Source organism: Podarcis raffonei, chromosome 6, assembly GCF_027172205.1.
Source record: "Podarcis raffonei isolate rPodRaf1 chromosome 6, rPodRaf1.pri, whole genome shotgun sequence".
Lineage (NCBI taxonomy): Eukaryota > Metazoa > Chordata > Lepidosauria > Squamata > Lacertidae > Podarcis > Podarcis raffonei.
In genome coordinates this window covers 38,892,259-38,918,087 of record NC_070607.1, presented here as the reverse complement: position 1 = coordinate 38,918,087, position 25,829 = coordinate 38,892,259, and the positions used below count along the sequence as shown (strand labels likewise).

Below are 25,829 nucleotides of genomic sequence, written 5' to 3'. Positions count from 1 at the left end.
CCGGACCTTGAGATCCAGAGCCGAGGGCCTTCTGGCGGTTCCCTCATTGCAAGAAGTGAGGTTACAGGGAACCAGGCAGAGGGCCTTCTCGGTAGTGGCGCCCACCCTGTGGAACGCCCTCCCTTCAGATGTGAAGGAAATAAGCAGCTATCCTATTTTTAAAAGACATATGAAGGCAGCCCTGTTTAAGGAAGTTTTTAATATTTAATGCTGTATTGTTTTTAACACTCGATTGGAAGCCGCCCAAAGTGGCTGGGGAAATTCAGCCAGATGGGCGGGGTATAAATAATAATTATTATTATTATTATTATTATTATTATTATTATTATTATTCTCAGTTTTATGCAGCTATTCCATTAAAAAAAGCAATAACTGTAATGAAACACACTATTCATAGAAGGAAGGGGCATTTAGCCACCTCTCTCACCTTTTCTAAGCTACTATGCAGCCTCATATTGAGTCAGGCTATTTTATTTATTTTTGTTTATTATATTTATACACCACCTTTTTCTTCCAAAGAGCTCAAGGGGGTGTAACATGGTTCCCCCCTCCCATTGCATCATCACAACAACCCTGTGAGGTAGGTTAGGCTAAGAGATGGTGACCAGCCCAAGATCACCCAGTGAACTCCATGGCTGAGCAGGGATTTGAACCCTGGTTTCCCATGTCCTAGTCCAGCACTCTAACCATTACGCCACACTGGCTCTGTTGGTCCATCTAGCTCAGCCTTCTGGGAAGGCAGGAAGGGGCCTGTCTCAGCCGTGCCTGGAGATGCCAGGGACTGAACCTTGGACCTTATCATTCATACAGAGCAGTTGCTGTCTACCACAGCAACAGCCAGCCTCTTCCTAAGCTGATAAGTTACATCTTTTGCTTGTATTGCCAGATATTAAAAGCCTGGCCTATACGATCTGAATAATCGAGTGAAAAAACCTTTCCTGGATTGTACCACTTTAGGTTGCAGGTGGAGGGATTTTATACCTGAATGTCTGAAAAACCAAAAGGGGTAGGAAAGGCTGCAAAAAGATCTTCCCCAAACTGGGTGAATTGTCAACTTAAGCTGGGCATAAGTGGATCACACTGGGGCAAAAAACCCTAATGAATTTCACATATATACATTGATAGTGTTTGAACTCGCTACGAACTAATTAGGAAAGAAACAATTTGGGTCATGGCTCTATGAAAAAGGCAAAGTCCATGCAAGGGATCTTTAGGGAAAGGGATGGAAAATAAAACTCGGAGCATTTAGTTTAAAGTAGTTATCACCTATGCTAAATATATTCAAAAATATATTAATATGTGCACATGTGCACCTGCAATATTGCAAGCCCCAATACTCAACCAATTTGAGTGGCTGCAGCAAAAAAACCCCCACAGAATATTAAGGTAGGTAAATCCTTGGGATAGGCTGAGCCAAGAGTCCTAATAGGGATACAAATCGCCACCCTCCCCATTCATCAGATTAATCATTTGATGAATAGAAGTGGATCAGCTGTGTTTGTGTATGTGTGTGGGGGGGTTATCTGCCTGTGTGCACATGCGTATGTGGAGTGACCACCCATTTTTAGTCACATCCACACATGGCAGGTGGCGGGTGGGTGGACCAGGGGTAAATGCAGCACTTGGGCCAAAAAGAGTTTATTACCCCTACTTTAGGGCCTAAGAACATGCTTAAGAACCTGATAGCCCTGTTAGTGAATGAAAGGTGGCTTTGGGAGGTGGGGTTGGAGCAGAGAATCAGCGGAGGAGTGCTTAACCCCAATCCCACCCACTGCTTTTCCATTCCAACTCCCCTTGCCTCTCTCTTCCCATTGGATTTCACATGTGTTTGACTTCACAACTGACCAGCTAACCTACTGACTTCTCCAACAAGGGGAATAATAATACTCACCATCCTTACAGGACTGTTTTAACCACTACTGAAGGTAAGGGTATCATAGTGCTTTGAACTATGCTTGTTTAGCTGCAGCTTTGGAGGTGTGGGTGCAGCGAGGGCTTGAATGGAAGATTGCATTCCAACCTTATCCACACCCATTTGCTTTCCATTATAGAAGTTCATGATAGGTGGTAAGCTCCTGCAGGGGAAAGGGCACAGAGACTGCACACTGAGCTTTCAAGGGTGGGGCACCAATAATTTTGGGTCCCCTTGATCCAAAGCCCCATTGATCCTTGGGTCCCTGAGCTACACCAACCTCTTTTACTTAGGGAACACTTTTGCACACTTTCCCCCCAGTATCAGCATGGTCAGCTGTATCAGCCACAAACCACGAGGTGATATACATGGAATGTGCTCCCCCCCCCTCGGAACTATTGTTTTTCTCCATGTGCAAATGTTCCCCTCTATCGATTGCCTTGAAAGCTGCCTTATATAATAGAATGAGGATCACCTAGTCCAACCCCCCTGCAATGCAGGAATATGCAGCTGTCCCATACAAGGATCAAACCTGCAACCCTGGCATTATGAGTACCACACTCTAACCAACTGAGCTATCCAACCAGGTCAGACTATTTGCTATCTAGCCCAGCATTCACACTCTGGCTCTGAAGTACAACTCCCTTCCACCCAGCTCAAGCGATGGGAATTATGGTCCAAAACAGATGGAGTGTCCCAAGTTGGTGGAAACCTAGTCGACTCTGACTGGCAGGAAAGTGGCCTTTCCCTTCCTGATCCTTTTAAGTGGAGGTACCAGGTATTAAAGGGACGTGGGTGGCGCTGTGGTCTAAACCACTGAGCCTAGGGCTTGCCGATCAGAAGGTCGGCAGTTCGAATCCCCGCAATGGGGTGAGCTCCCATTGCTCGGTCCCAGCTCCTGCCAACATAGCAGTTCGAAAGCACATCAAAGTGCAAGTAGATAAATAGGTACCGCTCCGGCGGGAAGGCAAACGGCGTTTCTGTGCGCTGCTCTGGTTTTGCCAGAAGCAGCCTAGTCATGCTGGCCACATGACCCAGAAAAACTGTCTGTGGACAAACGTTGGCTCCCTTGGCCACTAAAGTGAGATGAGCGCCACGAGTCATTCATGACTGGACTTAACTGTCAGGGGTCCTTTACCTTACCAGGTATTAAACCTGTTTGGAAAGTTTATGCTCTATCCACTGCGTTGGGGTCCCCTTCCCTCAATTAATTGGTTGATGACTAACGAAGTGAGCCATTGTGGGAAAGTGGTTAGAGCATCACAGACTAGCACCTGGGAGACCAGGGTTTGAATCCCTGCACAGCCATGAAGCTCATTGGGTGCCAGTTGCTGCCTCTACCTCACAGGGTTGGTGTGTGGGGATTAAATGAGGGGGGGCTGGGGAACCAAAGAATCATAGAATTGTAGGGTTGGAAGGGACCCCAAGGGTCATCCAGTCCAACCCCCTGCAATGCAGGAATCTCAGCAAAAGCATCCAGATGACCATTCAACAGATAACCATCCAGCCTCTGCTCAAAAACCTCCAAGGAAGGAGAGTCCACAACTTCCCGAGGGAGATTGTTCCATTCTCACTGTCAGAAAGTTTCCTTAAGCTCCCTGGAGAAAAGCTGGGATATGAATGCAGTAAGCTAGCAATCCTATGCACGCCTAGGATAGAGACCCACCGAGTTCAACTGACCTCGCTCCCTAAGAACCGAGTGTAGCAGGGGTTGCAGCCTGGAACCCTTCGACTTGATGCGTCGACTGCAGCCGCAATCCTACTCCACGTTTCTTCCTGGGAGCGAGGCCCCATGAGACTCAGTGGGCCTTGCTTCCGAGTAGGACTGCGCTGCAAGTCAGGGAGATGGCAGGAAACGCGAAGGAGCGGGGCTTCCCCTAGCCTTCCCTGCCCCTAATTCATTCTCATTTAACAGCAGGGAAACTCTGCCGCTGCACATCCCCTTATCAAAGGCAGAGAGCAGCTCTTTCTGGGAGCTTGCCGTGATTTGCTCTGTCCCAGGCTGTAAAGCTGCGACGGCGCTTGGTTCAAGTGCGCGCTAGCAATGTTTCCAGCGCCCGCAGCAGAGAGGAGGGCTGCCTGGAAAGCTCCGCTAGCCAAGGCTCGCCGGCCGTCGAGCGCCTCTCTCCGCGACGCTGTCGCTTCTGCCGTGACTTTGACAGCTCTGCTGAGATCAATGGTTGGGAAAGGCGTTAAGGACGCGCGGAAGGACGCTGGGCGGGTCCAGTCTGATCCGGGAGGAGGTGGGAAGGCTGGGTATGTATGAGATTCTTAAAGTCGTGGGTTCGAGTCCCCCCTTGCGCAAAAGATTCCTGCGTGGCAGGGGGTTCGACAAGATGAGCCTTGTGCCCCCTTCCAGGCTGTACAATTCTATGATTCAATACCCTCACGTTAACCCTTGGCGGGCTGGACGGTTCTGTGGACCCGCTCCTTTCCCTGGCCTGCCGCCCAGGGCAATGATGAAGACCCTGGATGAAACGATCAGGAAGAAACCAGCAAGCCAGAAAACAACAACACCAATATCTTTTCTGAGCTGCGGGGAGGAGAGAAATCGGTAGCACTTTTAAATTCTTCCCTGAATTAGAAAGGTGTTGTCTATGGGCTGAGGGGTGCAAAAGAATGAAACTGGAAATCCAAACGGGTGATGGTGGTGGCTTTTTAAAGCAGCGTTCATATGTGCCTTATTTTCAGTTGCAAGAGCCCCAGCTTGACCTTCTTCTAGGTGAGCTTATTACAGTATTAGACCTTCTGGCGGACTGAAAGGAGGACTTGGCGCCCCCTAAGGCTTTTGTTGGGAAGGAAGCACCGCGTCGGTGTAAAAGGGGCTTCCTCCCAAGGAAATATGTGCTTAATTTAAGGGTCGAGGCACATAGAAAGCAATCGATGGTGAATAGCTCCCGAAAGGATTGGCAGGGTTAGCCAATGGGTTGACAGGCAATGGTGGACTCCAACTCCCATCAACCCCATCAAGCACAGCCAATGGTCAAGGTTGATGGGGGCTGTAGTCTAGCGACGCTGGAGGGCACCGCAGTTACTTACTCAGTGTCTTTGGTTTCTCAGCCAACTTTTCTCCTTTCCTTCAAAGGTTTGTTCGAAGGCAACAGTCCAGAAATGGAGCGACAGGTCTTGACCCTGTGACCCACACATTCATTTGTTTTCGATGGGATTTTATCACAACTAACTTTGCTGAATTTTAAGACTTGCTAAAATAAAAAAGAATCTCCAAACTAGACCCAAACAAAAGTCTAGAAGACTTGATAATGCATTAAAAAAATAATTTGCAAACTCTTTTATCAAGAAGGGCTGGGGCAGGTAAAACTACGATAAACTCATCACATTGATAGCTCAGTCCTATGTCTACTTAGAAACAGGTCCCACTGAGTTCAGTTTCAAACATGCTTACTAAGAAGTAAGACTGCAATCCCAACCATTGAATTCAATGAAGTACCATTGAATTCAATGAGACTTATTCCCATCTAAGTGGGGTTAGGATTGATTGAACACACTGGAACTTGCCTCTCAGTACACATGCATAGGATTATATTCTATGAGGACACAAAAATACTACTTAGACTGTATCTGTGAGATGTATTTGATATCTATGTATGTATGATTTAAATATACTGTTAAAGTCTCTTTGGCCAAATATATGTCACTCAAATAGGAAAATCTGACATTGTCTAAGAAAGAAGTTGACACACTTTTTTATTATTAAAGATTTTCTTGTTTTACAAAAGTGTTTGCAAAGTCTCTCTCGTATTTTTCCCCGTGTAACATTTTCACAAATCAGTTTCATTTGTTGAGACATTGGGAAGAAAAGGGGGAAAGAGGTTGGAGGGGGGGGAAAGATGGGTGGGGTGGGGGTGGGGTCGGGCGACGGTGTTACTATTTTACTTACTATATGTAGGGTTTGGTGTCAGTGTTGCTTGTGCAGGTTCTTTGTTGTTCACTTGTGTTCCTTTGGTGGTGAGAGAGGTTGGGGTTGGCCTAGGGTGTGGTTGTTCATTAAGTTCACACACGTTGAGTTCATCATTGAAAGACTGTCGGCTCTCCCAGGCTGCCCTCCATGTCCTGCAGCCTGAGTCTCAACAACCTGGCTACAGGCACCCGCTCTCCTTGGTTCTGAAGATACAACCACTAGTGTGGATTTAGGATGTACCCCCCTACATCTACAGAAATGCATTGATAATGGAGAGAGAAACAAATCTCTTGCTAGCCTCACCTGTAAGAAAGTTTTTACAGTGTTTTTTTATTTTACATTTATATCCCACCTTTTCTCCAAGGAGCTCAAGGTGATGGCATACTTCTCCTCATCTTATTCCCACAGCAACCCTGTTAGGTAGGTTAGGCTGAGAGAGTGCATAACTGGCCCAAGGTCTCCCAGGTCCTAGTCCAACACCCTAACCACTATAGTACCATAGCGGTTTGGGGCTAACTGCCATCTAAATGGAAGGGTGAATTATCTTCGTGGTAAGATCTTAAAGCCAGAAAATGTGTGTGTGTGTGTGTATAACCTTTTGGCAACTTTGCACCTTTGCAACAAGAATAGAAGTTAATTCACAGTTGAAAGAAGTTTCCTTTTGCTTCTGGTGTGTCCCCCCCCCCTTTCAGGGGTTAGAAGGGAATTAATTGAACTTTTAAGTTCAATTACAACTCCTTTCCCTGTCTCAATCAAATGTGTGTGTGTCTCCTCTTTAATTTTCAAATTGCAGAATCAATCTAGTTTACTCAAGCTGTTTAAATATCAGATCTTAACGTGAGGGAGAGAGGCTTTATCTTACTGGCTTATTATTATTTTTAAAAAATAATAATTCTGATTTAGAATAGGCTGGATTAGCATGGATATTGCATTTTCAAGGACCCTGCCACTATTAAATAGACTGTTAAGTGCATTTTATGGTTGGTGAGGCCGTTCCCCTTTCTATCTGGAGAGACGTGCTAAGTTCATGTCTACCTGCTACATTACACACTCGTTGACTAAAATACTTCCTGTGGATGTAATACCAATGCTCTGTATCTTTTAAGTACATAACACTAACTGTTTTAGGACTAGTAAAACCGAACTTCATAAAAGTCCCTAGAACCTCAAAGCTGGAGACAGGGGTATCATTTGGATTTAGACAATTATGTGCTTTATTAAGGGGAGTTGATATCAAAAGGTGATCAGGAACAGTGTAAAAAAAGGTAGGTCTGTAGATTTTGCATCAAGCCCTAAAAATCCTGGGGATTCTGCCTTCCACATTTCACAAAGCATATTTTCCACCACTGAGCTACGGCCTTTCCCAGTGGCGGACAGATGTGAGGGGACCAAGGTGAGACAAAATACCAGTGAAGAGATGACTCTGGTCATGGAACAGAATTTTTGCTGAGGGGATAGAGAGGAAGGGCCATCTTCTGCCATGTTCTGAAGGCAGAAGTGGTAAGACTTGTTGATGGGCTGAATATGTTGAACAAAGGAGAAAGCTTATAGGACTGTTGTAACCCTTTCCCTATTCAGTGGTACCTCGGGTTACATACACTTCAGGTTACATACACTTCAGGTTACATACGCTTCAGGTTACAGACTCTACTAACCCATAAATAGTGCTTCAGGTTAAGAACTTTGCTTCAGGATGAGAACAGAAATTGTGCTCCGGCGGCGCAGCAGCAGCAGGAGGCACCATTAGCTAAAGTGGTGCTTCAGGTTAAGAACAGTTTCAGGTTAAGAATGGACCTCCGGAACGAATTAAGTACTTAACCCGAGGTACCACTGTAAATATCACCACACATTTCAGAAGAATCAGTGTGCTGAACATGTGTACACAGAACATGGACAATTGGGAGACCGTGAGCAGCTCCATGGAGTAGCAAATTCTGCATCCACCTCTTGCATCAACATTAGACTGTATTAACAGAGTTTATATGCAAACATCATCTGCATCGATATGTACTCCTTGACCCCAATATGTAGTCACCATCTGGTGGCTGCAGACTAATTCAGAGCTCACCATTTGGCTCACTTATTTTCAAAATAAGAATACCAGGCATTGATTCCACTAATTAAAATTGGATTTCAATGAGCAGGAATTTGAATTTTATTAATTTAAAATGTCTTATAAATGAAAGCCAATCAAGCAATTTGTTAAAGACATGGCAGTTTATCTTTCTGTTTCTCTCCTTTTCTGTATTTGGCTGGCCTGATACTAGAAGGAGCTCTTAGACTAAAAGTGTACAGGAGGCTGCTTAGGAGACTTACTTTAAGGACATTAACAAGAGACAATGTAAAGCACACATTTCCTCCTAGAGGTGAGCAGCTTTGACTGTCTGCCATGCTTTCATCTAGTCTAATGGAAAGGCTGGTTTCTGAGTTTCAAGGCCTATTGTGTAAATTTAGGGAGAAAATTCTCAAGTTATAAAGCTCTTCTGCAGTCCTAATCCCTAATCCCACTAAGATGGAAGTAAGCCCTACTGAATTCAATAGGATTTACTTCTAAGTAAACATACTTAATATTGCAGCGTTAGTTCCTTCTACTACAGGGGCGGCCTTGAAGAATCTCCATAGCTTTTCACTAGAACCCTGACAGCCAGGTTCAAAACAGTGGTGGATGGCAGGACCAACTATCTGCCCCATTACATGAGCAACACATGGGGACAACCTGCATATTATAGTACAAGTACAAATCTGATTCTGAATGACAGATCAGGGTGAGACTTGAATGCAACATTTTATACCTGGCCTGCATAACTTTCCAAGGATCTGATCAATAATTAATATTCTGCAGGCAAGGAACACTTAGGCTGAGAGGTAAGTGAAAGGTAAGTACTACGCCTGCCATGGCACTGGCAGATTTTTCATTTTCATTTTTCTTGCCAATCTACTACAAAGCCGTCAGAATTCTACAAGCAGATCCTGCTCCCATTCTATAAAATATCCTGATCCTAAGGTGCAGCCTGAAGGTTCATGACATAACAACTTAGATGCAACTATGAAGGTTTAGTGTCTGGATGGAGGGGGCTTCTTTTAAGCCAACATGGATGGATTTATTTATTTGTGATAGTTGTACACTGCACAATAAAAAAATGTCCTTAGGGTGCGTTAAGAGTAGGATTAAAAAACACCAAGCTAAAATAAAACAAACAGAAGCAAAATATTAAAATAGCAGAACAAAAAGGGGGGGTTTATCTGCAGCTGAAAAAGACCACAAATATGCAGATTCCCTTTCAGCCATGAAGTTCACTGGCTGAAACAGTCATTATTTTATTCATTTATCCATCACATTTATAGCATGGTTCTCTTATCCTCACAACAACCTTGCCCACTGTTTCCCTTAATGAGCCAAGCCTGGGGATTGAGAGCGTGTTGAAACCCTGGTTCTTCTGGAGACTTCCTTCCATTGCCTCCACATTTTCAAAATCTAGACTGCAGTCTTCTTGGGGAAGGGACCTGCCTTCTTTATACAATGGCACCTCGGGTTACAGATGCTTCAGGTTACAGACTCCACTAACCCAGAAATAGTACCTCGGGTTAAGAACTTTGCTTCAGTATGAGAACAGAAATTGTGTGGCGGTGGTGCAGCGGCAGCAGCAGGAGGCTCCATTAGCTAAAGTGGTACCTCAAGTTAAGAACGGACCTCCAAAATGAATTAAGTTCTTAACCCAAGGTACCACTGTATATGTCCTTCCAGCATTGTATTTAAGCACCCACCTGGTAGCCAGAGGAGGCAAGGAATTGCCTGCAGGCAAGAGAAGAGTGACTGGGATGGTGGAGAGGGACACAGCACTCTCCACCCAGCATGGAAAGCCAAGCAGGCTGCCAGAAGAGGGAACCTCTTCAGGCACAGGCCCTGCGTGCACCTGAGGGCCCATGTCCTAACCTTTCACTATCCATTTCCATGGTGGCAGTGCTCCTGTTGCAACCCACCTTGGATCAGGTTGCAATCAGTTGAAGATCAGAGCTTCATGCCAAGCACAGGTAAAGGTACTTTACTAACCGTCCACAAGTCCTTTACCTTTTTATGCCCAGCACAGAAACGCAGTGAGCCTGCCTGATATAGCGTGCTCCCTCTCGCTTCTGCCACCTATAAAAGTATTTTGCAGCCTAGCAACTTTTGCGGCCTTGTTAGTCTGTGGTGCTACAACAGCAGCCTTTGTTTAGAAAGTATGCAAAGCAGCATCCCTCATAATTCAAGCCTGCTTCTTCTCCGCCAACGGCGCAGCAACTTCTCTGGTAACAAACGCCCTACTAAGGAACTCCCTGGAGCTGCAATTGCAAACCCCCACGGTGTTCAAACTCGACCTCGTGCAGGGTTAAGGCTCGCCTAAGGGCCGGCCTGGCTCTGCTAGAGATCGCCCTAGTTCCTAGGCTACCATCCCAGTCCACGGGGCGCGCTTCCGAATGAGAGGCAGCACTTCAGCTCAGGGCTGTGACTGAGCCGAACGCTCCAATCCGTGGGAAGGGAAGGTAACGTCACGACGCGCGAGCGGCTGCCGCGTCAGGAGGACCTTCTGCGCATGTGCCTGACCAACGAAGGCGGGGAGGAAAAGCAGGTCGGGCGCGCGCCTGCCCATTCAACTTCCTCTTCGCGCCTGTCAGTCTCGGTGAGTTCGAGAGCGTCCGAGGCAGGGGAGCCTCGCGCGGAAAGGAATGGACACGCCACGTGTTGGACTGGCGGGGAGGGGGGCCTGAGCGAGGGAGAGAAAAAAGGCGGGCTTGCATCGGGAGCGCGCTCCTGAGCTGAGCCAGAGCCGGGAGCGCGGCGTCTCCCGGCTGGCAGAAATGGATTTGAGGGGCGGGGAGTTGTAGGAGGGTTGCAGGTGGCGAGCGAAGCGGGCGGGACCCTCTATTTGAAAATTCAAAAGGGGGGGCTTTCTGAGCTGCGCCCGACTCGAGGGAGGGAAGGGAGAGCCTCGTCCTAGAAGGAGGCGTTGCTTCACCACCACCAACCACCGCCCCCATCCTTTTCCTTTGACAGGGTGTCACTCCAGCGACTTTCCCTGCTCGGGGTTGTGTTTTGTTGGCCCTGCCAGCAAAAGGGGCGACCCTGGTCCTACTCAGCCCTCTCAGATGATTTGCTTAGATGCTGTGCCTCGGCTGCTGCAGAACCCGTTTCGGCCCTGGGTTATGTGAAGTAGTCAGTTTTATTGAAGAAACATCTTCTGGAGGCGTGTGCAGAGTTTCTTTCCCTTTTTCCACTGAGCATCCCTACTCTCGCGCGCACACACACGGGGGTGGAGAGTGTTTTGGTAGGCAAGTGAGCTTTTGAAAAAGCGTCTGCCACAACACTTCTGGGTATTTTGGGGGGGGGGGAAATAACCTCTTGGGATAGCCCTTTCTCTACAGAACTGCAGTGCAACAGATGTTTGCCCTATTTCCACGCAAGTGGCAATTTCACAGATTAGACATTGCAGGTCTGGTGTGCAATTTATGCTTAGTAATTCCATTGCTGTGTCTTATTTTATTTTTATTGCTAAAACCTATCAAGGTAAAGGGAGCCCTGACCATTAGGTCTAGTCATGACCGACTCTTGGGTTTCGGCGCTCATCTCGCTTTATTGGCCAAGGGAGCCAGCGTACAGCTTCCGGGTCATGTGGCCAGCATGACTAAGCCGCTTCTGGCGAACCAGAGCGGCACATGGAAACGCCGTTTACCTTCCCGCCAGAGCAATACCTATTTATCTACTTGCACTTTTGAACTGCTAGGTTGGCAGCATGGAATAAGAGGAAATAATATTGACAAACAGAGTCTTCGATTTTAAATATTTATAAACCTGAATTAAACTATGGCTTAATTACATGGTATTGACTATTGCCGCTGAACATCAGGAGCCCCAGATAGATTAAATTAAACCTAGTCCTTGAATGTCCATTGTGCAGGAAAATACAGGATAAAGTTTCCAACTGTTTTGGTCTAATGGTTGACTTCTGTTTTGGTGTAGGTTAAGCTCAGCAGAATTCTGAGTAGATGTGAATAGGATTGCACTGTAACTCTCCTGAAGAAGAGCCTGCTGGATAACGCCAGTGCCCCATCTAGTCCAGCATTCTGTTCTCAAAGTGGCCAACCAGATACTTATGGGAAGCCAGCAAGCCCGAGCTGAGTGCACTAGCGTGCTTCCCACTTGCGATTGCTAGCAAGTGCTATTCAAAGGCTTCCTGCCTCCAACAGTGGAGGTAGAACATAGCTGTTGTGGCAGTCAGCCACTGATAGCATTCTCCACGAATTTTTCTAACCCTCCTTTAAAGGACTCCAGGCTGGCAGACATCACTGCCTCTTGGGGAGTGAATTCCATGGTTTAACTATGCATTATGCAGAGAAATACTTTCTTTTTTCTGTTCTGCACCTTCTAACATTCAGTTTCACTGGATGTTCATGAGCGCTAATAATATGTGATATTATTGATATATATGTGATATCTTGATCTGTTTTTTTCTAGACTATGCATAATTTTATACATCTCTCTTCTTTCTTGCATTTTCTCTAAATTAAATACCCTTAAATGTTACAACCTTGCCTCAGAGAGGAGTTGCTCCACCCTCTTTATCATTTTGGTCGAGCTTTTCCAGCTCCTGATATGCATGATTTATGCATTTATAATTTCTGGCGTCTGTCAGATTCTCAGAAAAGAAAAACAAACACTTTGAGTTTCTAGGTCAGGATTTGCTTTTGTTTTCACAATGGTTTGTGAATTGTACCGTGTTGTCATTTTAATGCTTCACTGCTTGACTCATGGACGATTGACAACCAGGCATTATCCTTGTTATCAAGCACAGATGAAGAACATGTGGACCTCCAGAGGTTGTTCGACTACAACTCCTGTAATCCAGTATGCTGGTTGGAGTTGATGGAAATTGGAGTTCAACAACACCTGGAGACCTGCAGATTCCCTATTCATGCTCTAGTCTAGACTATCATTAAGGCCTAGCATGAGACAGAACTAAAGGGGGATATCTGGGGACAGGCTTGCCATTTTGTATGTTTGATTGTCAAATGTAAACTGTGGGACCTTTCAATCTTTTCTGGCCATGTGGGATTATAGCTCCTGATCTGCTTAAACCAAGAGAGTAAGTGTTGCTCTGTGCATGAGTAAATCAGCAGCGGAACATACAAGTAAACATGCATAGAACTTAGATCATGGCTGTGATTCCTTTTCCCAAATAATAGTGGTGGTTTAGCTTGTAGAATTGGATTGGTTACTTTGATTATACTTCCAAAATTTATGATCAGCTGAAGTTACATTTTCTTTGACATCTCCTGGAACTACAGTGGTACCTCGGGTTACATACGCTTCAGGTTACACACTCCGCTAACCCAGAAATAGTGCTTCAGGTTAAGAACTTTGCTTCAGGATAAGAACAGAAATCTGGCTCCGGCGGTGCGGCGGCAGCAGGAGGCCCCATTAGCTAAAGTGGTGCTTCAGGTTAAGAACAGACCTCTGGAACGAATTAAGTACTTAACCCGAGGTACCACTGTATAGCCATCTGCACTTTTGCCAATTTAATCCGTCCAGCTAAATTCTCCTTGTGAACAGAGACTGAGTAAAAACTTGATTTTGCTTATATCCCTGGCAGCATTAGAGAATTCTTTGCTCTGAAGATTACTTTGCTGGATGCAGTAATGGCTGGATTTGCCTTTCCCATAGTAGCATAATCAAAAAGGCTGCATTTGCTCACTGTCCTACCTGTGGATTTATCTCTGTATATAAGCTTTAGGGTCATAAGCCAGAATTTTGTATCATCATTGTTTCTGTTCTTGTTTCAAGGTGATTTCGGAAAAGCAGCTATGGAAAAATGGAGCTTAATGACAATTACTGCATTACTAGGCCTTCTTGTCCGTTGGACTGTGTCCCTTGGTTCTTACTCAGGTAGTAAATATTCTGAATGTATATGAACTATTGTAGTGAAATTACTGTTAGAAGTTTCTTAAAAGGAAATAAGTATATAGTAGTTAAAAATGAAAGGTATATAATAATCATGTCCTCAGCTCTGAATAGCCTTGTTCTTTAAAAAAAAATTTATGGTATTTTATTGCTTTTTCATTATTATTATTTTATTTGTATGCTGCCTTTTCATAGTTAAAACTATGCTCAAGGCGGCTTACAACATAGAAGCAGTGCTTTTTTCTGGGGGGATGCAGGGATATGTATACCCCTAAACATTTTGTTAATCCAAGTTTGGTCTCATTGAGGGGCAGTATTTCAATATGAATAGGAAAATGAGAGTACCCCTAAATATTTTTAAAGAAAAAAACACTGCATAGAACTATTTACATAATTAAAAACATAAAAGTTGTCGTAAGCAATAAATAAAGCACATCAAAAAGTACACAACCAAACTGAAGAATTTTCACATGTAATAAAATTTAAAATACAATAAAGAATTTCCTTCATTTCCTGACAGCACAGCACTACAACCATAGCTATAACTATTAGAATAAAGTAGTGTTATCTTCCCATTCCCTGTTCCGCCACATCATACTCATAACTATTTTCTTAGCATTTCATGTTTACTTTCCATTTGATGAAAATGAAATCTATATCATTTAAGCTTGTTATAAATCTAAGCCAAATACAAAAGAGAACAGAAAAAAATATTACTGTTTTCACACAAATGTAGTGACAACAGTAGCTGTCTAATGTAGTTATTTAGAAAAACATTTAGTTATACAGTACAAGATTAGGACCTTAGGTTCTTTTCACAACTATGATAAACAACATCTGAGCTCTGTCTGGGTGTTGACCTCTCACATGATTCATGTGAAAGCGAGCGTAGCTGTTCTTCCTGGCCCACCTGCTTTGCTGCAACTCTAGGAACGTGCTTTACACATGAGAAGCTCTTTGTGCAGCTTAGAATCCTTCTGATCATGTTGCTTGGGGAGCCTACACAAGAACAGGCTCCTTTCTTCAGCCTTTCCCCAACAATACATGGATGGTGGGAAGGTGGGTCCAAAAAGCACAACTCTGGTCTCCCTTCACATTATTATAATCTAGTTACCATGATGTGGAAGTCAAAATGGGAAGATTGGTATTTAATTCTGGTTGTACCCTCACCTGTTCAAGTTAACAGAACAAAGAGGAAGCGATTAAGATTCTGCTATGTCTAATGTGTTATGTTTTTTGGTATAACAAAATTAACTTTCCAGATGCAATAGTGTCTAAATATTAAGTTACAACTACTGTCCTATTCTGACGGAAACATCTAAGAACTAAAAAACAAAACAAAAACAAAAAGGCCAACACTTTAACAAACTTTCAACATACAAAGGAGAGTTAAGTTGAAGCTGTTAGTAGTTGTGTATATTGCAACTTGTACTGTATGTCTTGTGTATTGTAATGCATAGTGCTAACCTGCTCACTTTTTGTTTAATGTATGTATTGTTAGATGCTCACTGGGGACAAGGAACAATTCCTTGCAGTTGAGTAATTTGTTAGATCAGTCACTATGACCGACAGATATACTCCCTCTCCCCTACAATTGGTTAGGGTGGCAATTCTTTTGTACATATATCAGGTGAAAGTGGTGATGAAATGATGGTAGAGAGAAGCTGCATTTTATACCTGTTACCTGTATTAATGCAAACTGCTTATGAATCACATTACATGTTTTCTAAATAGGTACAGTAGTAGCATAAACCATCATAGAAGACTTGGATGCAAAACCCCAAATGTTCATTCATAAAATCCAACTATGTGTCTAATTTGCTAGTTACCCTCAAAATGTATGCAGGTGCTGCCCAATGCAATGGCAGTTGAGATCGAAAGGCTGACATGAGCAGTTCTAATTCAACATAGTTCCAACTTAAGGTGTGGATGACCAGATATAGGAAGGTTACTTCTGCTCTGAGCCCACTATATTTTAGATGCATCAAGCTTTTTTTTTTACTTTGCTTTTGCTTTTCTCACCATATATTTTCTTCCAGGTGGGTTTGCTGAGCTAGTTAGCATTAGTGAATGTGGCTAACAAATGGCATTGAACACTACTGGTTCAATTTTTTTCATGGTTAAGAATAATATAATACAATGTAAAGGTGAGGAATTATTAATATGAGGAATTAAATTTGTTTTTTTGTGTGAGAAATTTATGTTTGTGTCATCAAGCTGCCCAAAGTCTTAGTTGCTTCTATATATGGGTTGCATCAAAAGCTATGGAGAATGTCCTGGTCTTTGACTGATCTTAGGGCAACTTATTATACTTTTTATATTTGGGAACCTCTTGTTCTTCAAAGGCACATCTCGTTCACTATAATAAAGCAGTACTGTATGCTGCTTTGAGGATCTGCTTAGTAATAACTTTTAAAATGTTATACTTTACAGCTTTTGTCTCCCTTGCAAAAGGTGTATGGAATTAAAATGTCCCCTTTGGAAGCAGTTCATTGCCTGCAGCCCATGGCTTCAATACTGCACACATGCTGTTTAAGGCTCACTCATTACAATGTGCTTTTGCAGCCTAATTTCCCAGGATAGCAACCCAAGGCAAAATAGAAAGTGCAAAAACTAAAAAGAAAGGACCAAATAGTTTAGCTGATCAGTTTGGTATTTAATTACTCACCACTACTACTTTGCCTTGAGATGTCAACCTATATCCTTTTGCATCATGTGTACAAATAAACCCCAAACAATTAGAAATGGGTACCAATTTTTTTCAATGCATTCTGCTTGGTTCATTTTGGAAAACAACAACCACAAAGCACAGCAGATGCTAAAATGCTTGCCCTTGCTTTGTTTACTTTCACTGCTGCCTCAAAGTTGATAATTTAAACAGGCCTAATTTTGACTGATTCTGGTCTTGTATTATACATTTTGCTGTTTGGACATCAGTTCCTCTTTGGTTTTGTAGTGAGAAGAACACTGTCATAAACTTCTAGGAGAAGTGATCACTGGTTGGTAATTTTTGTAGGTTTCTCAGTCTTCCCAGCATTGTAAATAATAGTGATAGATATAGATCTGCAGTAAAAGACATCAGTGGTCAAATATCAAGCATTTCCATCAGACATTATTGTTTTCTGTGGAATCAGTAGGACCCATGTAGGGATGTTTCCCATCCTTTTGGTTGTGCCCTGTACCTGGAGCATGGGCTGCTGCCATGTGAATGTTTTCTTTTGCTGAATCAATCCTATTCATCCATTACGTTGGTAAATGGGCAGAAGGAAGTTATTGCACATGTCTCTTGCCACATATTCTTAAATCTCCTCCCAAATGTCCATAGAGGAGTCTTCTGTTTGTAGAAGCACTGGCCTATCTGAAACCCTTTCCTCTTAATATCCTTCTTGTAGCAATTGTCTGCTCTCGGTGTTGCAAAAGGACAGATTATGTCCTTCTCTGCTGATTGTGTGAATCGCTCAACATAGATCATATGAAAGAATTATAGATAGCTTTCCTATATTTAAAAGAAACTCTTCAATCTCCATGAAGTTAGAGTCAATACCATAGAAATAAGTGTGTGCTCTCAATAGCTAATCAGGAACGACAGGAAATGAATAATCTGTGTGCCTAATTGTTTAATGTGATACTGCCACAATTGGCTTGTTCTGTAGTATTCAATAAAGGAGAAACTCATGCAAATTTTGTACTGATTTTAAAAAGTTACAGGAAAAAACAAAGACTTTCTGACGAGAGAAGAAAGGGGGGGGGAGGAGAGAATAGGGAACTAAGAAGAATATTCATAAAAGATGTATTCATAAAATGGAAATGTATCCTACGTCTAATACTACCCCAAGAACTTATTCTCTTCCTGACAGAGTTGATTGTAAAATAATCTTACATGCAAATACCTGTCACACTTTTGTTACAGTGGGTATATTAATTTCCAGGCAAAGCGTTGAATTGCAGGCATTAGTAGAGCAAAATTAATTTATACATGAATTAACATAAATATATAAATGATAAATATAGTTTCCCATCTTTTTTCTTTCTTTTAAGGTGCAGGAAAACCACCTATGTATGGAGACTACGAAGCTCAAAGACATTGGCAAGAAGTTACCTACAATCTGCCAGTCAAACAGTGGTATGCCTAATTTTGAATTTTTTTATTCCCTTTTTATATGGAAAGACTATAATCTTGGGGTGCATAAAACCTTCCTGCCTACACAGCCCTTTGCAGTGTAACCCTACATAAGGCTGCAAAGAAGTAAGCCCCAGTTAAGATAGCATTGCAGCCAATTACCATTTCCTTTACTTATTTTTGTTTCCCTTGAAATATCTCATTCTAGAGCTACTTAGATCTATATAATACTTGTATCTAAAATGTTTTAGAACTATTTAGTAATGTAACAAAAAATATAAATTGTACAACGATTCCTGTCATCTGCCTTTAAGATGCGATCCACCAATTTTAATATTTTAGCAAAATTAATATTTGAAAAAAATATTTTCCAATTTGTCCAGTTAAATATATTTGACAACTATCAGTACCGATTTGTAAGTGATACGAATTCTCTGAAAACTGGAGTTCAGACATAAGCAGTAGATTTCTGGTTTCCACACCTCTCAACTTGTAAGGGTGATGAGCCCATTTACATGGGTCTCTCAGAGACTGATGGGACCAGATATGTTCCTGAATGCTCTGGGGAATTTTCCAGTGGAGAAAGCAGGTGATCCTGTCATAGGCCTCGTCGCTATGGAATGGTGAGAGGAAACGGGCAGTAGACACAATCACTGCTGAGCATTGTCTCTGGCATTTTTGAGCCCAAGGAGTTCTTGGTACTCTCAGGAGCTCCAGACTGTAAAACAGTCCGGATGAAGACTGGAGTGCAGGTGGCGCAAGTCTCACTCTGAAGCCAACTGAACACTGCTAAGAACACACAGTCATGCCTATAATGTGGCAGTGAGGCTGCAAAAAATGAAGGAGGAGGCTTATTTTGCAGTGCACATTGGGTCCTCTAGTTCTGTTGCCAATTTGCTACTGGACCAACTTCAAGGTGTTATAAAGCCCTTAACAACTTGGAGCCAGTTTACCTACAAGATTGCCTTTTAGAGCATATTTTGTCATTACATTGTGTCCTCCAGTTGTAATAAATTGACCACTTTGATGTGCAGAAGATGCTTCCTTGCCACATGGTCAAGTCATAACTTATCTTTTATACGTGCTCATAAGTTGAGCACATAAAGAACAGTACAATATTAAGAACAATAGCAGGGCTGCAAGATACTTTGGAGGTTGTTGCCTAACAATAGAGAATACAGTGGTACCTTGGTTTACGAATTTAATCCATTCTGGAAGTCCGTTCTTAAACCAAAGAGTTCTTAAACCAAGGTGTGCTTTCCCATAGGAGCAAGGGACTCAGTTTACAAATGGAACACACTCAACAGGAAGCAAAACATGTTCTGCTTCCAAGGCAAAGTTCACAAACCAAAACACCTACTTCCGGGTTTGCAGCATTCTTAATCCAAGTTGTTCATAAACTAAGCTGTTCTTAAACCAAGGTACCACTATACCGGGATAATCGGCCAATTGACTTGGTATACTGTTGCTGTATATAGTAATGATGTTGGTTTTTTTACTGTGTGTGTGTGTGTGTGTGTGTGTGTATAGAGAGAGAGAGAGAGAGTAAAGAGAGAAACTGTTTGCAACATGACCTAATTGCAGGAATGTATTTGTCATAAAATGTGTGGTTGGTATTGGTGAGAAAGGGGGAAAGGATTGCTTAAGAATTAGCTGTTTTTAGAAGTTGATAGCAGCATTAAAATTTGCAGCCAATGGAATGATAACCAATAAATCTGCACTTGTCTGCCATCAAAACCAAATACTGTACTACAATTAGCCAATACATGCTACTAGTTTAAATATGGAAACTTACAATTTGTTCTGCATATATTGCTGTATAGTATAACAGTGTGAGCGGTGTAACGGGATGAGATTTCATTGTTTGGTAACAAACAAATTTGTGATCCCCTGTACTGGGTGCAAGGTGGCATCTTTTGAACATTTGCCCCCTAAAGTCTTTGCCTTTGAAGAGGCAATGATTACTATTATTATTCAGGTATGCTCAAATGGTATTATCATGTACTCCATGTTCACTTCCTTTGTTCTGGAAAAAAAGTATATTAAAAAAGGTAGGCAGTAAATGAGAAATGTGATTTGTATGTAGTTTTCCTGTATGTAGTTTTTCTGAGCCAGAGGCACAAATTTAAATATTTCTGCCTTCTCTATCTTTCTTTGGAGCCCATGCATATTTATCAAAGACAATCTTGACAGCATCTTTTTCTTCTTATATTGCATGTTAGAAATGTGACAGTTCTTACCTTTTTTAACACCTATATACAAACTTTTTCTTTGGAATCTAAGTTCAAATAAGAGCATGGAATTGAATGAGATATTTACTAGTAAATCGCAAGACATCAATATCCAAATGAAGGAGTTAAAACTATCCTGGCATGAGAAATTTTAAATGGTGGGATAAGGGGCAGAGATGCAGCTTTAAGAAATATGATTTATCATGAATTGTTCATAAGATACTTCAGGCTGCTCATAAGGTATTCAAGAAATATCATTTATTGTAATAAATGTCAAAAATTGGCTGCATTTGAGTGGATAGACTGGGAAAGCTAAGAACTTGCCCCTTGGCAATTATAAAATACTAGTCACTCTGTTTCACTGAGATTTAAAGGTTCTGATGTCTTATTTTTGTAACTTTTATTTTCATTGAATAAAATCTTCTGCCTTTCAACTTGAAGATGTGGCTAAATTCTGACTGCTCTCCACAGAAACATAAGTACAGAAAAGTCATATGAATGAAATTCCTTTATCTTTGCGCTTTCTTATTGTCCTCTAGAGGTTACTTTCTTGGGCTAGTTTAGAGGGCCTGTTGAATTTGTTGTTATTGGTATGACTGAACAGGCTCATGACCTTTGTCATCTATTGTGCTGACAACTTGGTACTGTTGTAATTAAGTAGAGTTTAGTTTTTAGCACCTCCTAATTCTTGTGAAAGCCAGCAGTACTATTTGGATACTGTTGATATGGAACAGCTCAGGTTCAGTAGTTTGTTAGCTCACAAGAATGGCCAATCTTTCCTTTAGCTCAGATGTTTGGGTTTTGCAACTTTGGAGAACTAGTGTTGGATCTTAGAATCCCTTAGATAAAATTGCGCTTAAGACTGCAAAACCTTAAAGGCTGTAATGCTCTAGCCACTTTTGTGGGTGAGCTGAGAGTTTCTTTGAACCCTGGGTTAGAATCCGGAGCCTTAGAGCAAGAGTGTGTCAGTAACTGTATTAGTAACTTTGTATTACTGTAACATTTTTATATGCAACTCTGTATTTCTTTAATACTTTGTTTAAGTTGTCTGTTGACACTTCAGAAAACACCATCTTGTCAAAGCCACGGACTTTGTTAGAGGAGGGTCCTTGGGTACATATATTCAGCTGAAGGTGATTGCAGAAGGTTTCAGGAGAAAGGCTGGTCAGGTCAGGAAAAGCATCCAACAAATATAGAGGCTGACTGGAATAGTGAACTGTATTTTAGGAGCTGCTCACATATGAGAAAAGTGAAATTAATGGCACTGATGAATCAGATCTTGTGAATCATGGCAATTGGAACAATAATTACCTTTCATAGCCCAGTAGATTTTTGAATTATTCTAGCTTTGTTTCCTAGAAATGAAAATGTATTTCCCAGAACAATATCAGATGGTTACAGGCACAAATTTTATATCCTTCAGATTCTTTATGTCTTGTATTCTGCCATAACACAAACATCAACAATTGCATCCAAAAACTCAGGCAAGTCTTTGTTTTATTTAAAAAAAAAACTACAATAAAAATGCAGTAAGAGCCATTTTTTTTTTTACTCTTATACTGAAACTGTCCAGCTTTGTAGAAAACCAACATGACCCTGGGTTGTATCCATTGGTTGTGCGAGTAGAATGCTGCCTGGGTGGAATGCAACATGTATAACCAATCTGTCTTGTCCTCTGTTCCCCCCTGAAGTACTCTGTATCCCTTGCAACCCCTCCTTATAGGGTTTGGGACACTTCTGAACAGTAAGGTTTACTGGGCTACAGTGCAAGTGGGGAATTGGACAGCACTGAGCAGGGGGATCTTGCTGCAACGGGGAAAGGGAAGGAGGAAGATCTGCATTCTGTGTGAGTTGCATTCTGAAGACATATTTATTTCAGGGTTTCCTTTTCTTTTTCAGGTACTTCAACACCAGTGACAATAATTTGCAATACTGGGGCCTTGACTATCCGCCTCTTACTGCTTATCACAGTCTTCTGTGTGCTTATGTGTAAGTTAAATATGTGAGCATTATTTTAAATGCATTTTGTTTGCTAGAAGAAATAGAAAAATGCAGGCTGATCCATGTATGGGAATTCTGATGCATACCTACAGCATTCCCCATTCACAATAAGTGTGGCAATTACTCACTTATGACTGTGTACACATAAGCAGCACGTGGGAGTGCTTACCTGTGTGGTAAACAATCACAGATGAGACAGCTCTGTCTCTCCTGATTATTTGGTGGATAAAAGGGGGGTTGTAGTTGGCTAAGTTTCTATGCCTACCTCATGAGAAGAGAAGAGAAGACTCCCTGGAAAAGACCCTGATGTTAGGAAAGATTGAGGGCATAAGGAGAAGGGGACAACAGAGGACGAGATGGTTGGACAGTGTTCTTGAAGCTACTAACGTGAGTTTGACCAAACTGCGGGAGGCAGTGGAAGACAGGAGTGCCTGGTGTGCTCTGGTCCATGGGCTCACAAAGAGTCAGACACAACTAAACAACAACAACAACAAAGTTTCTATGTACAGGCAACTTCCAATTTACGCAGGGGTTACATTCCAAGGCACCACATGTTTACGTGAAATCACGTATATTTGAAACACCATTGTAAAAGTCTGCAGACAACCTGTAAACCTCTGAAACTCCCTGAAAAAACCCTTTAAAATACCAGCAGCACTTACCAGGTGCCAAGCTCCACCACGGTCACTCCCTCCAAGCCTCCTTTCTCAAACTCAGACGTTCCACAGGCCTCAAAGGTCAGTGCAAGCGCTCTTGGAATTGCACTTTCAAAGGCTCATGGGATTGCTAGGTGTTGTTTTCTTACTTTTTGCCCTTTCTGGGCTATTTTTGCCATTTTTAAAGTCACACGATGCACGCATGTGCGATTATGTGTCAGTTGGACACGCGTAAATTGTTAGTTGCCTATATTATGTGGTAAGGCAATACCCAACATTGTGCCAGAAGATGTGGCATGACTTCCTCTGCCTTAGTGTTATGCCTGAAGCAGAGATTGTGGTCTGTTTTACATATACTATGATCAGGAAGCAAAGAACCAGCATTTATGGTTTGTTTGGAGCAAAAATAATCCATGATTGCCTTTTTGGACAAAACACTGAGGCACGTTTTGTAGTTTGTTGTTGCTCACACTGGGAGGGTGGGGAGTGAAATGGGAGCCATCAACACACATTAACTATGGTTTGCTGTGGTGCACAAACGTAGCCTGTATGTGAAAAGATAAAATATTTTCAGTTCTCTGTATTGCTGATAAGTGCTTAATTATAATTGAAACTGAAGCAGTTTCTTCATGATGATTCTATGTGTGTCATCTGCATTTGTTAAGCTGAAGCAATTAGCAGTGTGAATAGTCTACTTTTTAATGTTTTGATACTTTGTTTTATAGAGCGAAGTTAATCAATCCAGATTGGATTGCTCTGCACACATCTCGTGGGTATGAGAGTCAGCCACATAAGCTATTCATGCGGGCAACAGGTAGAAAATAGCCTTTTTTTTGACATGAGTTCAAAATGTTCCTGATCCAATTCTATGTTTTTGCAGTGCAGATTACCCATACAAGGGGTGTTCTTAAGGTGTGAAGATGCAAGGAGATAAATAATTCTAAGTGGGAATGGCCTCAGCCCCCTAACACTAAAGCAACTTCATGCTGATAAAAGACTATAGTGGGAGAGATTGCTCAAGGTATGGGTTACATGACCATGAATGAGTAGTCAGGGGTACAACTGACAGCCACTGCTCATGACCCAATATTTCAGATAAATTAGACTGAAGGGCATAAGAGACAGAATCTTTTCAGTGGTGACTTCATACCTATGGAATATGTGCTTCTTGGCTGCATTAGCTCATGCTTTTTAAAATGGGTCTCAGAAATCCAACCATTTGGGGCTGCTTTTAGTTGATATGCTGGGCTGAATGTTAAACTATTTAATGATCTCTGGAGAATATAGTTTTTAATTCCTTAGATATGCCAGTGTGCTGCTAGCTGTGAATTGTTTTAATCTGTGGTTTTATATATTATTGGAAATTGGACATTATAGGGTTTTTTGTTTCTGTATAACTGCCTTGTATGAACTTAGTTCTACAATGTAACACGGTAATATTCTACAGTAATGGCAGTATATTGAGAAGTTACCTATTTGACATAATAGTTTTGCCAATTCCTACTATATAAGGTTAAGTTTTGATAGCACTCTGAAGTTCATGTCAGTTACTAACTATAGCCTATGCTTGTCTGTTTTTTTAAAAAAAGAATTTCATAGTTCTTTTCTGTTAGTTTTTAAATTTAGCGGTTGGAAGGGCTGTCATGCTCAGGGATTTTTAATATTGAAGTAATGAAATTATATATTTTTAAGAAATATTGGAATGAAGAAGGTGTTATTACGCATGTTCAAAATCAAATGCTTATAGGTGCTGTGAATCATTATACAGTAAAGTAGCTTTTCCCAGGCTTCAAAAAAGTTCCAATATACAACTAAAAGTTCAGTGTTCATTTGCCTTTACAGCTAAACCAAATGGAGGATAAAGACAATGATAATTCTCAGATGCATATCAATTGATAGTTCACATGGTGGTCAGTGAAGAAAAACATGGACAGCATTGTCACAAGAGTAACGTATCAGGCAGCCCAGACAATGCATTTATTGGCTTATATTCAGTCTTCCTCTGTTTCACAGGATTGACTGAAGTCCTGTAAAAATCTCTTATGACGTGTCAGCATTGTCTTATTGCTGATTATCCTGGGCAGAAGCAGACACTCCTCCACACCACCTCTTGCATTGGCCAGAAACCTTTCCATCTGGTCTCTAGTAATTGATTATATTTTAAAAATCACTAGAACCAAATTACCCTTGAAATGGTCTTTAATAATGCTCAAATCAACACGCTTGACAAATCATTGATGTACAAACTAAGAAAATGGATAGACATTCTTTTTAACAATTGCCATTAAACGAGTGCACCAGGGTTACAAAATTCAATACAGTTAAATGTTGACCATTAGTTTTAGGTGTTTTTAGAAGATTCTCTCTGTGTTTCTGAAGCACATGCACAGACAACAGATTCTGCCAAATAAATTAAAACCATAGGAGTCCCGGAGCTCGTTCAGACACCATGATGTGGCATTTCATGAGTGAACCCTGAAGAGCCTTGGCCTCAGACACTCTTTTGTCCCTTATTGTGTTGTGGTCCCCACCTTTACTTTCGCATTTCTGGCACACCATAGTTTACCATTTCCCCCCCAATCTGGGTAAATTATGGTATTGCCCATGAACCAGGATGGCTTACTGTTCTGTCTGAATAACTCTTTAGTGTTGGGCTTCCAGAACAAATAGTATAGAGCTTCTGAGACAAGGCAATACTTCTAAATGAGCAATAATAATAATGATGATGATAATAAATTTATTATTTATACCCCGCTCAATTGGCTGAGTTTCCCCAGCCACTCTGGGCGGCTCCCAATCAAGTGTTAAAAACAATATAGCATTAAATATTAAAAACTTCCCTTAAAAACAGGGCTACCTTCAGATGTTTTTTTAAAAATAGGATAGCTGCTTATATCCTTGACATCTGATGGGAGGGCGTTCCACAGGGCGGGTGCCACTACCGACAATTCCAGTTGGCTTGAAATAGTTAACAGTAGTCTGTTAAAAAATGCCCATGTTGCGAATAGCTCTCCAAACCACTGGGTTTATACTACCCCAGCATCATTTTCCAGGTAG

The 25,829-nt window shown here is 41.9% G+C and overlaps 1 protein-coding gene across 3 annotated transcripts in view; it reads left to right on the top strand.

Annotated features, from left to right (window-relative positions):
• Positions 1-25,829, top strand: part of ALG6 (ALG6 alpha-1,3-glucosyltransferase) — a 181,869-nt gene that overhangs the window by 142,950 nt on the left and 13,090 nt on the right. The window contains exons 1-5 of one of the 3 annotated variants that reach the window (XM_053392194.1): positions 10,411-10,489; positions 13,648-13,749; positions 17,803-17,887; positions 22,015-22,104; positions 23,498-23,586. In XM_053392194.1, coding sequence (XP_053248169.1) covers positions 13,668-13,749; positions 17,803-17,887; positions 22,015-22,104; positions 23,498-23,586 — 346 coding nt within the window. In that variant the 5' untranslated portion in view covers positions 10,411-10,489; positions 13,648-13,667. Of the gene's footprint in view, positions 1-10,410; positions 10,490-13,647; positions 13,750-17,802; positions 17,888-22,014; positions 22,105-23,497; positions 23,587-25,829 lie in introns of those variants that run through there. The other 2 variants (XM_053392195.1, XM_053392196.1) reach the window with 2 other exon arrangements.